General features: G+C 28.3%; 1 protein-coding gene across 2 annotated transcripts in view; it reads right to left on the reverse strand.

Annotated features, from left to right (window-relative positions):
- The window catches only part of LOC107451183 (nuclear distribution protein nudE-like 1-A), a 96,971-nt gene extending 78,445 nt beyond the window's left edge, over nucleotides 1–18,526 (reverse strand). Inside the window, exon 1 of one of the 2 annotated variants that reach the window (XM_043054618.2) lies at nucleotides 18,077–18,526. In XM_043054618.2, the coding sequence (XP_042910552.1) occupies nucleotides 18,077–18,159 (83 nt within the window). In that variant the 5' untranslated portion in view covers nucleotides 18,160–18,526. Of the gene's footprint in view, nucleotides 1–858; nucleotides 1,038–18,076 lie in introns of those variants that run through there. The other variant, XM_071181166.1, reaches the window with a different exon arrangement.
- Between the last annotated feature and the right edge of the window lie 250 nt (nucleotides 18,527–18,776).

Below are 18,776 nucleotides of genomic sequence, written 5' to 3' on the forward strand. Positions count from 1 at the left end.
AAATAGATAAATTAGATTAATTTACCTGCATCAAACGAAAAAGTGTCGAATTTCTTTAAGAAATAACTCAAAAAATTTATTGCATTTTTAGGCGATATAATTACTTTTTCTTTAAATCAAGAAAGAAAACCCAATATTTATCCTAGAATATAAGCAGAAGTTAGGTAATATTTTATTTACTGTTACCATAGCTTTTGATATATATTTTTTAGAATATTTGTCAAAAATGACAGTAATAATGTTTAAGACCGAAAAACGGAAATAACCGAAATCTTAGAAATTGTTATCAGGCTTGATAATCGATTTCGATTGACAATTTAAGCAAATTACAATCGTCACAACCAATTGATCTGTCTGAAAAAGCGTTCTATAACATTAAAATAATTATTATGAAAAAAAACAGGGCTTTTAAAACCAACAAAATAAAACTGACTTATAAAACCTAAAGAATTAAATTTGATCAACAAAACGCACGTAAAAATACATTGTTCCTGTTTTCACTTTTTAATATTTCCTGTTTACAGACAGAAATAAAATTTTAAATCGATTAGGGTTAAAAGATTCTGGTGATGATAATAATAATATTTCTAAACATGTTCTTATCTTCATAAAATAAATCATGAACTAAATTCACTGTAGAAAGTTTGTAAGAACACACAAATCAAGTACGGCAGGAATAATTACATACAATTACGGCGACAGTAGAAATTATAGATACTTTATCAATTGTTTTTCATCGATAAAGAGAAAAGGAAATAAACGACATTCTTATACTTTCGCCATTTTACATATGACCGGTTGTTGCCACTTTCTCATACTGAACTTTGAAATAAATAAATAAAAAGAAAACGGATTAACCTTTGCTCGCCCTCAATCGAACTTCAACTTCTATTCCTTTTTGTCCGTGTGAGAACTTATTGCCTTCGGGAACGACAGACATTATGGTGTACAAAGAGAAAACGGGAACTTGACAGTTAAAAAAAGGAAGAAGAAAAATAATACAATAATAATCCATTCTTGGGTCATCTTTTGTCCATAAGACTGAAGAAGCGACAACTTTGCAAACGATTTTTGCTTTTTATTTATTTTCATCCGGTCCTCGATTATCAAAATAGCTCTCTTATGACGACATCGGGAATAAGAGTAGGTGGAGAGAGGACTTGTCTACGGAAGAAATTCCATTACTTCCCGAGTTTATTTTCACACATTCTTTCCTTCATTTTTTGTTATGTTGTGAAAAAGAAGAATGCTTTTTGAGGTAGAGGAATGTACCATTTCACCTTACACTGGCGCCGATTTTATAAAATATTAAGGATCTCGACTTTGTATGTGTCTGGATTAGAAGAAATGCGGATTTTATTTATGAAAATAATAAATATTGTAAAATGTCAATTTCTTAAAATTTATTTTTTCATAAAAAAGAGTTTTTTTAAAGACGTAACTTTTTATAAAAGTTTTTTTAACTTTTTAATAATATAAAATTCATGAAATATTATTTACAAAAACAAAACACCAGAATCTAAATGCATTCTATTATTGAAGATGTTAAGTATATTAGTATAATTGTTTATAATGTCACTTTCTTAAAGATAATAGTGCAGATTTTTTCAGAAAAATAAAAAAATAAATAATTTATATTTTTATTCAGATGATTTTTCATTTGAAAGGATTTTCAAATTATTCAAATGGTAATTAATATTTTTATTCCTTGATAAAATTTAGAAAAATCTACATCTAAGAAACAATATTGCAAAAGATAAAAACAGCGGCGTGCAAAAGTCTCTGACCAGTATTTTATTTTTAATTTTTTTTTTTCGAATTTTGGCTCCTTAAGATAATAATAAAGAAAAATAAAGAATTTTCATTTTATTTATTATTATAACTAAATTCAAACATCACATTATTACTTATTTATAATTCATGCATAAAGATCTATAAACAAAAAAAGTAAACTTCAATATTTTCGTCTTCAAAAGTCTTCTGCATATTATATTTATTTAAAATAATTTTGAAAAATTAATAATTTCGCAATAAACGTTCAGTTTACATTAACAAAACTTTCATTATCGGTCTTTGTTTTGAGTTACGATAAAGAGTAAAAAATTAAAGAATGCTTTTTCTCTAATGAATTAAAATTTGGAAAAGTCGACTGCAAATGACCTAGTTACTAACAATAGAAGTGAATATAGTTTCAAACATAAGCCTAGAAGTGGTTAACCAAGGAAAAACAACGGTAAAAGTAATCAGAATTAAAAAAAAAAAAAGCAAATTAACGGATGTCAAGAAAACTGAAGCTAAAATTATACTAATATTATGCAAAGAAAGTAAAGATTCGTAGCAATACTGTTTCAAGACGTTTGTATGATGTTGAATTGGATCGGAGAATATTCATAACAAAAATAAATATCAGTAAAAAATATTTAGTTGGCTTGATTACAGTTTACGGTTAACACTTCATGGAGTGAGAAAATACCGTGCTTTAAGGTAATGACATTTCCGGTTAAAAAAAAAAAAAAAAGAAACGTAATGAAACCAAAATATAAGGTATTTATAAGTCATTCATTTTGTAATTCTTCCATTAATAAGTTAACGGCTTACCGGAAATTTTGGTTTTCAAAATTATAGCTCTGATTACCAAACTTTTAGAAGAAAAAAAATATATAACTGTAAAGTAAATTCAACCGAATAAATGGTTTTTATGCCATGCTCCAAGAAATCATGATAAAATTATAAAAATTTTGCCACATTCACTAAATTTCATCACGTAGTATAACATTATATTAAATGGTTAATTTTAAAAAAATCATTACCAAAGCGCTTCGTTAATAATTATCGAGCCTTTTATTGTTCCCATCAAATCAGAAACACGGTAAATTTTACCATATTCTGATGCTCACAGTATTTTGATACTTTTGAAAGTACTTTTTTTCTCAGAGTTGAATTGGACATACAAAATCGGATATCTGACCCCTAAAATATAGGGAGTGGTAGATAGCAATCTGAGAAATATGGTCCTTATAGTTTGGTCATGAGAGCGCTTCAAAGTTTGGACCCCTTAATGTTAATTTTACTTTTTGAGTATTTCATGAAAACTTTTTATTTCAAAGTGGAAAATATTTGTGTATAATTATAAAATTTGTTTATCCAAAGATAATTTTTACATAAAAAATAACTTTTAGTAAATATTTATTTTATTTGATAATGGTCAAAAAAATTTTAATTGTAAGGTACACAATTTTTTGCTTCATTTTAAAGAATATAATTTTACATGGCAAAATACAAAATTTGAGCAACACCGGTCGAATAGTTCCTGAGAAATTGAACCTTAAAATTCGATTTCTCAGGAACTATTCGACCGATTTTGCTCAAATATTTTATTTTGCTAAGTAAAATTTAATTCTTTAAAATGGTGCAAAAAATTGTAAACCTCACAATTCAAATTTTTTCGACCATTATTAAATAAAATAATGATAAATAAGTAATAAAGGTTATTTTTTTGCATGGAATTATCTTTAGACAAACGAATTTCATAATTGCGAGCAAAAATTTTTCAATTCGCTTCGAAAGTTTTCGAGATACAGCTAAATACGAAAGAAGTAAAAATCAACATTAAGTGGTCCAAACTTTTAATCGCTCTCTTGACCAAACTATTGGGACCATATTTCCCAGATATGTTGGAAGTCAAAAATCGGAATCCGTCTAAAAAATGATAGGCTTATTCAGAGAAATTACGTTTTTGTGTCTGATAATAAACTGAAAAAACTTAACTAAATTTAATAACTCAAAATATCGTCTGCACTTATTTAAATAGAATATTTGAGGTCTACCCCTTTAAGCCATTAAGATTGAAGAACGTAAAGATCTGATCATTAGATCAAAAGTTTTTCAGGGTGGTCCTTTTTTTTTGCGCACTGTATATTAGATATTATAGTGATGAACCTCATAATTATTTTCATGCTCCAATTTTAACTTTAAAAATATCATCTCATATTAGGAACCTTTACCCTAAAAATAAGAATAATTTAAAAACCATATATATACTAGTATAATAATTATACTTGAAAATTCCCCCCCTCCCCCCCAATTCAACCCAACCATAGGAATATAATGATTCGTGTGTATTTTTACTAACATTTATTAAGCGCTTAACATAAACAATAATACATCGTAACCAAATTCGCTTTTGTATAAAAGCAGTTATATAAAAATAAAATATTTAATATCAGATAGAGAAAACTAATCGAAGCAATATTTATTTCACTTGCACGAGAACTCATCTAGACGTTTAAAGTTTGTCTTATAGACTGATATTCGTTAAATCTAAACACAATGGAAAAATAAAAACACAAATATATAATATATATTGCATAAAAAAAAGAAACTAATTAAATTATTTAACTACTAGAAAAATGTACAATGCTTACAATGTAAATAGATAAATAAATAATATTTTACATATCGGATATCATCGATCTAAAAATAATTTCCAGAAATTAAATAACGTCATTACTAAAAACAAACAATATTTTTGAGGTATCCGAGTTAAAAATAGAAATTTAATTTCGATCGAAAATTCGCAGTCTCAAAAAAGTTTATTCAAAATAAAACATCATCATATAAACACAAGAAATGTAAGTTCTGTATATATTTGAAATCCAAATAAAAATAAACAATTCTTTCTAAACAATTTAAAAAATTTAGATATTTTAACTGTAAAAAGATAACAATAGTTGTATGCTTTGTTTATTTTATGAAATAGTGATAGAAATCCAAACATAGCATTTCAACTTTCAGAAATTTTACAAAAAATGCTATTTTACATATGTTTTATTTTTTAAAAATTATGTCAAATGGCTTGAGTTTTACAAATTAGTAACTATAATTGCGGTATTTAAAATTCAAGTTTAGTATGTATACAAATTATTATTTTTACACGAAATGACTGCATTTGAAGTTAACGTCTCAAATTATAAAAAAGTTAAGAATTTGAGCGAAATAAATAAATAATATTCATTACGCTTCTGTTGTGAAAAACAAGAAAAATAGACATTTACAATTAACATTCTAAGTGAAAAAATTCAACGTATGAGTTTTATACTCGATAAATTTTTTTATCCACAGTATGTTTATAAAATATTTTAGAACATAGATTCCTCATACAAAATCTACAATCAAAATTTCAACGAACTTTATCATATACTTTTTTTGTAATGCGTGTTAGCGTAAAAAATTTACCTCAAAATAAATGTTCTTTAGATAATGCATTTAAAATGCAAGAAAATACTGAAATATAAGGAACTTCTAACAATCATAAAATTAATAATTCGAAAAATAATTTTTGTAAATGAATTTCATGTCTTAAAAATACAATTTATTCAAATCAATAAGGATTCAAACATTCACAGAAAAACAAAAAATATTTTGGTTTCGTTTTCGTGAGTTTACTTCCGGTTTCAGTTTCGTCTGTCAGTATACGAAAAAACAACTGTAACTTCATTTCAAAAGTTCCGAGATAAAAATTCTAAAGTGTTTTGGAAAGCTAATGAACTAGAGTTTGAATATGTATTGATAATTTTAAAAAAATCGAAATTGCCGACTTTCTCCCAGACGAATACCTTTATTTAATGCTAAAATGTCTAATAAAATACACGGATCATTTTTTTTTTAGAATTCGAAAATGGTGTTGAAAAAATGGCGGACGCATAACAAAATATTTCAGCAAACGATGCTTTGCTAATCCATTTTATTCTTTTAACCAACATCAAGATCTTATTGACAATACAATCAGAGTCACGTTTCTAATGGTGACAGCTGTGATAACGTGGTTCTAATGACCGCATAAATATGTGACGCTAGATCTTTATATGCTAATGGTCAGGTGACATGGACCGTTGCTTGAATGGGTGCACTTATCTAACTGCAACTGTATCTGACAACTCAACAATGAAAGGCCTTCAGGGTAAAGAAGAGCGTGAGCGTATTTCAGTTCTTGGTTAAGAGAATACCAAAATTAACTTGCGCCATTACTTTTTCCGCTCATTCATCTACTTACGCATTGTCTGGTTTTCAAAAAAAGGAACAAGTGATATTGTTAAGAGTCACATTGTTTTACTTTCATTGCTTTAAAATCAGACATAGGGCCTTGCGATTTTCAAAACAGTTTGCTTGCATTAATATAACACTCAAAACTCTGACACGATTGTCAACTGTCAGAGCTTAAGTACAATGTAAATTTTATTTTGCAGATTTTTTTTTTCAAGTTAGTTTGCTAATCATGTAATTAGTTTGTTAATTAATCAGGGCTTTTGTTGGTAATCTTGCGGCAGCTAATTTACGATCCAGCGGAATTTAACGACGATTTTTTTTTTTTTTTGTGGAGCTTTTCCTCTTGGCTGTAGTTGGTTCCAATTATAATACAAGCTTTTATTTATTTTAAACTTTGTTAACTGAACTAAAAAAAAAATGTCCAGAACTAAGTTTTTTTACTCAAAAAATGCCAAATTAGGGAATAGGTCGTTAAAGGCTATGAACTAAAACGCAACCGACAAAAAGTTTGGCAAGGGGAATCGAACTCCAGTCGAAGTCGTGGTAAGCGAAGAATGTACTTTCATTCTTTACACCGAATTAGCGGCTGCTTATTATGCTATGAGCAACGCTATATTGAAATATTTGAAAATAAAATTGTTTTATTGAAATGCACAGGAAAAAACTTTCCATAACTCTGTTAACGAGCCTCTCAATGAGGTTGCGCAGGTTCGAATCCCAGTGGTAGTTGGGTGATATGAATTCTGTTTCCGGCTCGAACCGAGGGCAAAGTTGACCTAAAAATATCCTTTGTGGAAGACGCATTATGGCCTTGAATTCCTTTTTACAGTCGAGCCTAGCACGGGATCTTTTCGTGGTCTTCCTTTCCATGGAAAGCAAATGCGAGTTAGTTCCATCAAAATGACCTCCCTCCACGAAGGCTACTTTGTCCCAATGATTGATTTAGGAGTTCCTTTGTCTTCTGGGTTAGGTTCAAAATTGCAAAGCAACGGTAAACTCAGAATTGGGTTGAATGTTCGACGCTATTATAAAACGACTCTGTTAAAGAAAAACTCAACTCGGTTTTGTGTCTTTGGATATGAACTTACGTAATTTAACAGAGATTCTTGTTTCTTTCTCTGCTTTTTTTCAGAAATGCTTTGAAAAGTCGGTGAACTGTTTTAGATATACATAGGCGTATGTATGATATATATTAGATACGCATAGCATATCTTATGCGCCAATTTTAAAATGAGGGCATTGAAAATGTAATCTGAGAAAGTTTTAATTTCAGTTGTAATTTGGGGGAGATTTCGATATCCTGATCTGTAGCAGAATAATCACCAAGTCTTTTCAACTTCCGGGCAGCGGCCAGCAGAAAACTAAAAAAAAACATCACAGAAAAAGACCAACTCGAATGTTATAACTAGTAACCACCCCCGGGCAAACATCTACATGTTTAATTGTTTGTTTTTTCAATTGCAAGTTTAAAATCTATTTGGCACCTTGGCGATTGCACTTGGCGCAACAGATCACGATACGGAAATATCCCCGTTATTTGTTAATTTAACGTATTCAAATTCAACAAGCTCTGTTTTCGATATATAGGCACTGTCTAAGAATTAAAAAAAGGAATCAGTTATTAAATTAAAGATAACACCAATTAATTTATACCATAATAAAATTTAAAAAAGAATTTTTCTTTTTCAAATTTTCTGAAAGGCTACGAGAAAACTATTGTTCCAATTAATAAAAATTTTTTCGAAATTTGAACATATAGAGGAAATACAACAACCAATGCAGAGATGCATAAACAAGTAACACATATGATTAAATATGAGTCATCAAAAATTTCGTTCGCTGCATTACAGACAGTACGATTGTTTATAATATCATAAAAACAAAATAAAAAGTTTCATGAATATTTTCGATGGATTGATTCGTGAGACGTGATTTAAGTATGATTTCCAGGAAAACATGATGGAATCGGGAAGAATGTGTCTGTCTTTACGAAACTATATTTATCGTCGTAATTGCTTAAAAAGTTCGAAGTTAAGGAAAATCTTTTTGGCACATTATTTTGCAGGCTGTAAACTTTAAGAAAAAGATTAATTTAATTGGGAAAAATTTGGGTGGTGTTTTTCCGAAAGTAAACGTATGTCACGTGACTGATGTTCTTAAATTCTATTGAAGAATTATGAAAGTCTCAGGAGAACATCTTAAAGTTAAAACCAGATTTATCTTTCAGATGTTAGCATAGTTTAAGCGTTGAACTTTAACGATAAGAAAATATACATGAATTAGAGAGAAAATGATAGCAGCAAATTTGAGCTTAACGTAATTGCAACAATATTTTTTTGGGGGGGGGGGAAAGATAAGTAACTAGATAACAAATTTTTTGTTACATTTATGCAAATACTTAATTTTGCGTAATTCGGAGTTGGGGATTTCAAATCTGAATTTAGTTTTGTTCCTAAAGCGACAGAAGAATTTTCAAAATGGAATTTTTAGAGACATATTTTGTTGAAATGTACTAGTTTAAAAATGTTATATATAACAGGGGGTCGTATAAATGTTGCGACGAGCGTCTAGTAATGTTAGCGCATATATCAGGAATAAAATTGCTTAGGAACCAATACTTTAAAATGTCGTCGTACGTGGCTAGGGGCGCCTTCCTTAATATGACCTGTTCAGAAGTACACGAAGAGTGCTTCATAATATTTTCAATTTTAATGTTATTTAATTAAAATTCAAATAGCATGTAGTTATACTGACAATAATATTTAAATAACATACTTCCGATGAAATTTCTGAAGCATGCAGGATTACTTTGATAGAAGATTATAAATATATGACGTATAATGAAATTAAATCCTGTTGTTCTTATCGTATTGTTAGTCATGGTTAACTTGGAAGAAGAAATATATCATCTTTATATCATCCATAATTTTTTTTTAATCAGTTGATTTTTTTTTTTTTTACAGTTGAATTCTGTTTTACAACCAAGTTTTCGTGATAGTTTTTATTTCGTTCAATGCTTTGTTACATTTTGATGAACTATAATTGTGATTCGATATGTGTCTAATGTCTAGGCACTATTGCTTTTTTAAACAAAAATAATAAAGAAAGCACGATGAACTCTGAGTTTTAAATCTTTTTATGTTAACCTGTGGCCATTTAGTTAAAAACATTCTATGTGCAACAGAAACTAAGAATTAATGACATACGTTGTTTTAAAATTTTAAGTATAAAGGATGAAACCCGGATAAGTTATCGAACACGATGTTAGAAAAAAAAATTACACTGTAGAGGAGTTTTGCGTCACACTCTTTTAGAGATAGTTTGCAGATATTTTAGAGAAAGTACGTTAATGTAAATTGTAAAAAATTCCAAATCAAATTACTGTAAAAATTACCTGCACACAGACTGCCGGTACTTTTTACCGGAGCATGCTACGGAACACAAAGTCTGATGTACCATAATTTTTACAGTAATACTTACCGTAAAATCACTCAATTACTCTAATTAAATTAACATTACTGTAAAAATTGCAGTAATGGGGAAAATGGATTTTGCGGATGATGCAGCCATAATGCTGGTACTTTATACCGTAATTTGATCCGGAATATTTTACAGTGTAGAATTAATTATGCATGTTTTCATTTTTTATGCGGTCCCAATATTTTTGTTACAACAACATAACTTACTCTATCGATGATCGTTACAATATTTTCTTAAAACCATTTGAAAATTTCAGGTTCATATTTCCCTTTTAAACAAAATTTAGAGTTTTTTCATAATAAAAATATTTTTTTTTGATGACGATTATGAGAAGCATATGGTTAATAAATATTTTAACTTTAAACAAAAACCCTCAGGCATTAATTGAAACAGACATTAAAAAGTTTCGCTTTCATATTTAAATGTAGCGTTCCTTTGTAACGTAAATATGAAGATTTTTTTTAAAAAAACAAAATTAATTTCTCTTTATGGCGATTTAGAGAAATTGTGGCGGGGTTCGGCTGTACGCCATCCTCTCCAGAAAGTTAGTGCCCAATTTAGCACGCTATAGTTGATAATATCTCATGCAATGTTTCCTTTTTAGGTAAACAGAGCTAAGAAAATAAACAAAAAAATCTGATATTACATCAAACGAGAAATGATAACCGGTAATCAAAATCACAGTAAGCTTTTGTCAATGTCACCAAAAAGATTAGAGCAACAGCTCCAGGAAATTTGTGAAAAAGAGTAGTGTAGTGAATGCGATGCAAAATACCTTTCCAATGCCGTTACCATAATGATGGCTTTGCGGCACGAGCGTTAAAGCAAAAATAAGCGCTTAACTTCATGATAAAATGGGTTACGTTCCTACTCATGCGTGAAGTGTACGTAATAATGGTTCAAAATAATTTGAGTTGACAGTTTTATGATAAAGGTTATTGAGCCGCGGTTTTTACTTTTCCTAGTCTTCGCTTTCATCCGAGGACAAAAAACATTTTACTTTTAAAAACCCTCTTTGCGTGCACAGTACACATACTGGGTACTTGAATTGCACATGGTTTGCTCTAAATGAACGGCTCAGACTTAAAGAAAATACTTTCAATTTTGAGTCATAATGTCAAGCACCATATTTCTCATTAAGGGGTAACATAGTGTAATCAAATTTAAGCAGGATTAATTTATGGGAAAACATAACTGTTTAACTTGATATGATTAAAATTAGTAAAAGATTTACACGATTAGAAAGATTTCGCATCGACGAGAAATATTTTACACGCCCACGTACGTCAGCTCTGTGCATCGTAGTTACCAGAAAACAACCTCTGTTCTGTACGTTGCTTGCGCAGATCATTCTGTAGCGTGCGGAATGCTACGTGAGAGTGCAAGAACTATCTATTAAAGAGATCTAGAAAGTTAGATGAACGACTCAACCTTAAAGAAAATACTTTCAATTTTGAGCAATAATATCAAGCACCATCTTTCTCTTTTAGCGGTAACATAGTGTAATCAAATTTAAGCAGGATTAATTTATGGAAAAACATAACAGTTTAATGATTATAATTATAATATAATATGATTAAAATTAGTGTAAAAGATTTGCACGATTAGAAAGATTTTGCATTGACGTGTAATATCTTACACTCCCACGTACGTCAGCTCAGTGCATCGTAGTTACCACAAAACCCCCTCTGTTCTGCACGTTGCTTGCGCAGATCATTCTGTAGCGTGCGGAATGCTACGCGAGAGTGCAAAAACTATCTATTAGAGAGATCTACATTACTTTTACATAGCATCACATACATTCACGTACGTATGAACTACACAGAACAGTCTCGATTGTATATACAGAGTATGAGAAGAACATACGTGCGGAATGCTACGTGAGAGTGCAAAAACTATCTATTATAGAGATCTATATTACTTTTACATAGCATCCCATACATTCACGTACGTATGAACTACAGAACAGTCTCGATTGTATATACAGAACATGAGCAGAACATACGTGCAAGGTGCTACGTTAAAGTGATAAATCTTTTTATGATGGATTGGTATGGTTTAACATTTTTAACAGAATAAGTTTAGAAAATATAAAAGAAAATTTCTTGTAAATTCATAAAAATTGATTTTCAGTAGTATTCGTATATATTTACTTATTTAATTTTAATATCTATCGATATCTTTATTTCTTACAAATAAAGGATGTACGTTTAAAATTGATTTATGCTTGACAATTTAAGTAAGCATTTAGATGTGAAAATAAAATAGCTTTGTCAATTTGAAGAAGACTGAGAATTTCTTTTATCTACACTTTCTTCAGGTAGATGCAAACAAATTGTTATAGATGCTGAATAGAATTTTATAAACTTCTAATGATACATATCTGGTTTTTTTTCCTGTGCTGCTTGGTTTAATTTTAAATTATTTGTATTAGGATTTTGCTATTTGAATTTTTGTTGATATCTGTATCAAATAGATACATGAAAAAATGGCTGAGAACTGCAACGATGGTTGGTAAAAACTATAACTTCTATTTTATTTATTTATTACTTGAGACTGTGTAGCGGTTTTTTGACTAACTAAATAAATTTTTGAAGCATACTTATGAGCAGTAAAATATTTTATACAAACTTTTAGATTTAACCAACATAACTGTGGCTCATGATAAATATGGATTTTTTTTTTATTCCACTGTTATTGCAAGCCCCACATCCCCGTGCACGATTTAAAACAGCAATTAAACTAAATAAACAAATATCCCTAAACTTGTATATTTTAATTTTTGAATCAAGAATTGATGAGATTAACTGAAATAAAAAACGATTTTATTTATAAACCGAAAAGACTGTTGACTTGAAATTATATAGCGAAACAAAGAGAACCTTCAGTAAACAGTCTCTCGTCTCTCAGAGACAATAAATCTCTCTATTTTACAATGCATTTTTCTCCTTTCGATTGTTCAGAATCATAAAATGATAGATGAAAATAGAAGACAACGTGATGATCAATCAACATCGTTAATTTTTATTCTTTCTTAATTAATTTTGAACAGAATTAGTCTTCAGATTTCTACACATTACTAAATAAATATTTCATTAAAACTATTTTATTGAAACNTAGATGAAAATAGAAGACAACATGATGATCAATCAACATGGTTAATTTTTATTCTTTCTTAATTAATTTTAAACAGAATTAGTCTTCAGATTTCTACACATTACTAAATAAATATTTCATTAAAACTATTTTATAGAAACTTTAGGATTCAACCAATAGAACTGTTGCCGGTAATTTTTTTTTCTATAGTTTTTGCCACAACGTGATGATCAATCAACATGGTTAATTTTTATTCTTTCTTAATTAATTTTGAACAGAATTAGTCTTCAGATTTCTACACATTACTAAATAAATATTTCATTAAAACTATTTTGTAGAAATTTTTAGGTTCAACCAATTGAACTGTGGCCGGTAATTTTTTTATTCTATAGTTATTGCAGGCAATACATAAATAGCACGTGCCTGATTTAAAATAAGTAAATAACTCCAAACTTGTACATCTTAATTTCGATTTCAAAACAAGGATTAAAGAGACTGAAATAAAAAAAAAAACGATTTTATTTATAAACCTAAAAGACCGTTGACTTTGAATTATCTAACGAAACAAAGAAAACCTTCAGTAAAATTTCGCCTCTCAATGATGATAAATATCTTTATTTAACAATGTATTTTTTTCCTTTCGATTGTTCAGAATCATAAGATGATAGATGAAAATGAAAGGTAACGCGATGATCAATCAACATGGCTAATTTTTATTCTCTCTTAATTAATTCTTAACACTAAAAAGGAAAGTAGGACACATGTTAGAGTTGTTCGTGGAAACCAGAGCCCTCATTGTATGCGACGATCATTAACCTTGTGTTGAAACAAGACACTCAAGTGCAAACAAACCCTACTTTTTTTTCTCAACAAAATTACTTTCACTGGCGAATTTATGATTGGAATAAATGTTGGTCACAGAAAATGATGCTATGTCAATATTTCCCTTGAAATTGATGCATGAAAATAGGAAATAGAATTTATGAGATTTTTTTCCCAGTAAAAGATACAATTTTCTGAATAGAGCGATATCTTTATTAATAATTTTAGTACTCTTAAATAATAATTTAGCGGTTATCCGTATGGAAACCAATATTTTAAGAACAACGTGTATGATGAGACTGATTTATTCGAATGGAAACCAATATTTTAAGAACAACGTGTATGATGAGACTGAGTTATCCGAATGAAAACCAATATTTTAAGAACAATGTGCATGATAAGACTGATTTTTCCGAATAGAAACCAATATTTTAAGAACAACGTGTATAAGGAGACTGATTTATCTGAATGAAAATCAATATTTTAAGAACAACGTGTATGATAAGACTGATTTATCTGAATGGAAACCAATGTTTTAAGAACAACGTGTATAATGAGACTGATTTTTTTCTTAACACTTAAAAAAAATTTCTGTGAGAAAAATGTGAACTTTCTTCGTAAATATCCAAGAATACTACACTGAGAAAAAAAAAGTCAAAACTTACCAGAATGTGGTAAAATTTACCGTGTTTCTGGCTATATGGGAAAGCTAAAAAGCTCAAGAAATTTTTACCGAAGCGCTCTAGTAATGATTTTGGTAAAATTAACAAAAAAATGTGGTTCTATACTATGTGATAAAATTTGGTAATTTTATTATGATATCTTAGAGTGATGATATAAAAACCATTTATTATTAAACTTTTCTATGCATATTGCGAAATAAATCACGCTGATTTTATTAACATTTGAATAGGACATTTTTAGAAAAAAATTTTTAAACAATAATGTAGTGATAATAATTCATCAAATTTCATTTCCCGCATTACCATTAAATTACCCAATAAAATAAAAAGATTTCATCCAAAAATATTACAAAAATAAAGATTATTATTCAATTTTTTTACCAACAATTCAAAGACAAATGAAATATAAAAGCTTTTTTTTCTTATTTTTTTAAACACAACATTCATAAGAGAGAAAATTCTTTGATTGCAATGAAAAAAAGATATTTGAATTTAAAAAAATATTTTGTCTAGAATCTTTATTTGCTTACGTCGAGTCATTCTTAATCAAAGATAAAAAATGGAGTATCATTTGCCTTTATTTATCAAGAAACGAATCTTAAAAATCCTCTTTTTTCATTACCTGTGCCTAGATATTGTGATTTCATCGAATATAACACCGGCTTCTAAAATGATTTTCATTTGAATCTAGATTCATGTGGATTTTAACTAATTTAACATTTATGAGAAAGAGAAGTTTATAAGGAAGTAACATGAATTGAACGGAAAAATTTAATATTATAAAAATTTGGATTTTTTTTTTGAGGAGTTGATGCTAATGATTAGTATGACAACACAGTAGTCATAATAATGAACAAATTTCATTTTCAGCATTACCATTAAATTACCGACAAAATAGAAAATATTCGTTCAAAATGATACAAAATTAAAATTTATTATTCAGTTTTTTACCAACAAGCAGATATATAATGGCTTTTTTTTTTTCCTCTTTTTTTCAAAACACAACATTTACAAGAGAGGAAATTCTGTGATTTCAATGGAAAACCGACATATGAATTGAAAAAGATTCTTTTGAAAACTCCGATAGCCGGAAGTTCTGTTAGAATCATTATTTGCTCGATTCGAGTCATTCTTAATCAAAGATAAAAAAGAAAATGCGGTATGCCTTTCTTTATCAAGAACCGAATCGTGAAGTTCCCTTTCTTTTCATTATCTTTACCTGGATATTTAGATTATAATGAAAAATGCCGGCTTCTAAAATGCGTTTTCATTTCAATCTAGATTCACGTGAATTTTAATTTATTTACATTTATACGAAAGAAAAGTTTATGAGGAAGTAAGATTAATTGAATAGCGGAATTTGATTTTATAACTAAAGAAGAAGTTTCGATTTATACAATGAAAGAAAAGAATGATAACAATTACAATGAAAGGAGTGAGCTTTTACTTTTGATTGTTTCAAATTCGTTTATGTTGCATTATTTATTTTATATTTAGTTTTTATTTATTTACAATTTACATATCTATTTTTCAATGGAAAAGTAAAATTATAAATCATTTACCAATTTTTAAATTCAAAATATTTTATATCAATGCAATTAATGTAAGAAATATTAACATTCAATAAAATGTATTTTATATATTGATAAACAGAAACCAGAAAATTGTTCATTTAAATTTTAAAGAAAATGAAGTTAAAAATCATGATAAATATAGTACAAGTGTCTATGAGAACACATTATACCAACAATCCGATTAACACAGGGTGTTCCAGAATTCTCACCCTTAATATGTATTTTTTATTAACTTCGTTAAAAATGAAATCATAAAAGTGTACAGATAGGTGTAAATAAATTATTTTTGAGCAAAAACAGAAACATTATCAAAATCTAAAAAATCACTTCTGAGGAAAGTTGAAAACAAGAAAACTTGTTTGATTGCTGGAATAAGCAAGGAAGAGTTGAAAAGTTATTGATAGATAGAAATATCCCAAGTCTCACTAGGCAATCAAACTGGTTTCGTTGTTTATCATTCTGCCTTCTTTGTTACTGATTCGTTAGAATTCGAAAACGGTTATGTTATTCTTCGCCTAAATTTTAATAAACCTTCGCCTAAATTTGAGGTCCATAATGCTTAATACTTCTTTTTTACAAAATTTTTAACGAGTTTTCTTAAAATATTTACTTAGGGAAGTGATTAAACAACAATGTATCGATTTTTTATAGGCTATCAAAGCAGTTAAATCCCACCAGAAGTTGCATTTGATAGGCAAGCCAGCTGATAGCCCAAGTCCAAGGCTGGACACAGGTTTCGCGAGCTACTTCCTCAAAACTCTTAAAAGTTTAACTTTCATGTTTTGTAAACTTTTGCAAAATGCCCTCTCAAATTCGTAGTTTAATTTCAATGCTTAAAATATCGTCTTTTATATTGGTGCTAAAATATTATTACTAATTTTTTTTCTTCCAAAAATTAAGTATTAATGGTTTGTATACTAAACAGGATATAATACTACATGATATAATACCAATATACTAAACATGAAGAATTCTTTCACCAAAATTGTGAAACTTCGCATGGTATATTAAAAATATATCGAAGAAATCATCTGTAATATATCAGCTGACTCGGGCCCTAGGACAATTGTCCACAACAATACCTCCGTTCTACCTTGCTGAGGTCCACAAATATTTGACAAACAATATTAATTTCAAAACCAATTTTTGGGGAGGGAATCCAAAAAATAGTGGAAGAAAACTCCTGCATTAGAGTATGACAAGAATTCGATTTTTGGTTCCGAAATGCCAGGTAAAAAGAAATCTTAAGTTCCTATAATGCAAAAAGTTTCTTTCTTCGATGCAAAAAGTTTCTCTGAATTTAAATGCTTACAGAAACCAACGTTTAATATATTCTCTTTAAACTTAGTTTAAAATATATATGGAATTAGTTAAGTTAAAATATATTTGAAATATTTATTTTGAATCGTATGAAAAAAAAAAGCTAAAATGATTTATCAAAATATTTCTAAAGATGAAAAATTTTTCTTTCTAATGATACGTTAAATATATTTTATCTTCTACTTGTATATTATAATATATTTAATAGTAAACTATTACTAATTGAAACTATTTTATTATCAGTTAGTTAATCATATTAACCATGAACTTTTATATGAAAATAAATACTATTTAACTACTCCCTTTTTTTTATAATGTTTAAAGATTAAAATATTGTCGTTGCCACAAATATTCTCAATTTTTTATTTATTTCTTTTGAAGAAGATAGTTAATTAAATAATAATTTAAAAACAAATAAATAATGTCACAAATAGTTTGGTTCGAAAAATATTATTATCTGCACAAAAAAAGAAAGAAAAAAAACTTTAACTGTGCACGTGAACAAATTAAATTAATAGTAAGCTATTAATACTCTTTAATAGTAAGTAAACAGCTTATTTAAGACTTGTTTCTATCTAACAATGCTAAAAAAAAAGACAACTGTACAAATATTTTTTTAACTTTTAATTATTACTTACTTATTTAATGAAATTTAATTTTTATATTATTAAAAGCTTAACATATTTTAATTGATTTTTTTTTTTTGCAGTTACTGTTTAGAGAGAAAGATAAGTAAATAAAAAGAGTAAATAAAATAAAAATTATTTTGAAATCGTTTGCTTAAGTTTGTTTCTTGTCACGCTTTAAAAGATAATTATTTATTTTAATAAAACAATACGCATTACTTTGCAGTAATAGTTAATAAAGTGTGAAAAGTTTGAAATCTGACTAAATTAAAGAAATTGTAAGAGATATTAAAGAAGAAGAAAAATTTCTACTAGTTGAATGTTCCTACACATAAACACAAAAAGCATGTTCTTAAATGAAAACATAAAATAATTGTAAATTGTTAAAATACTTTTTGCTAAAAAAAATTAAATAAAATTTAGTACTTACTTTTGTTTATAATTCCCAGCAAGATTTTTGTAATATTTTAGTTCCTCTTGTTGATTAGCAAACGACAATTCACCATTGGCCATATTAGAAAAAAAAATCAATATTAAGCAAAATAAATTTATAAAGAATGGCAACACTTTTTCCTAAACTTTCATTTTTCCCTTCAGTTATTTTTATGCACTTTTCTCTTACTCAAATCTGCTGAATACTAGTATTATCATCCAAAACAAACAGAAAGTTAGGAGACAACCGGTCAGTGAAAAAGCTATTTCTCATCTCCGCGGTTTCCAGAACAACAGGTGGAATATCTTTGGTATAAGAACGAGGAGGGAAAAAACACGATTTGAAAGGGGAAAACAGAAAGAATTCCCTATCTTTTCATCTTGTAGGTCAGTGCCATTCCAGCATCCTTGATTCGAAATGAAAGCAACGGGATTGATAGGGATCTAATAGAAGACTGAGCCTTTATCATCTATGAAGAAAAACTTTGTCTAAATAACAAAAAGAAAAGCTAAATAAATAAAATAAAAGATTATTTGAAACGTGAAAATTTATACTAGCCGATAGAATTTTGGGAAAATCGAAGAGAAAAAAAATCCATGACTCCAGCTGGGGTCGTCAGAATTTTATGAAAACAAGTTTTAGTGATACGTTTTGGTAAACCATCCTGTATTGCCAGAAAATATGCCGATTTCTTCCC

Source organism: Parasteatoda tepidariorum, chromosome 5, assembly GCF_043381705.1.
Source record: "Parasteatoda tepidariorum isolate YZ-2023 chromosome 5, CAS_Ptep_4.0, whole genome shotgun sequence".
Taxonomy (NCBI): Eukaryota; Metazoa; Arthropoda; class Arachnida; order Araneae; family Theridiidae; genus Parasteatoda; species Parasteatoda tepidariorum.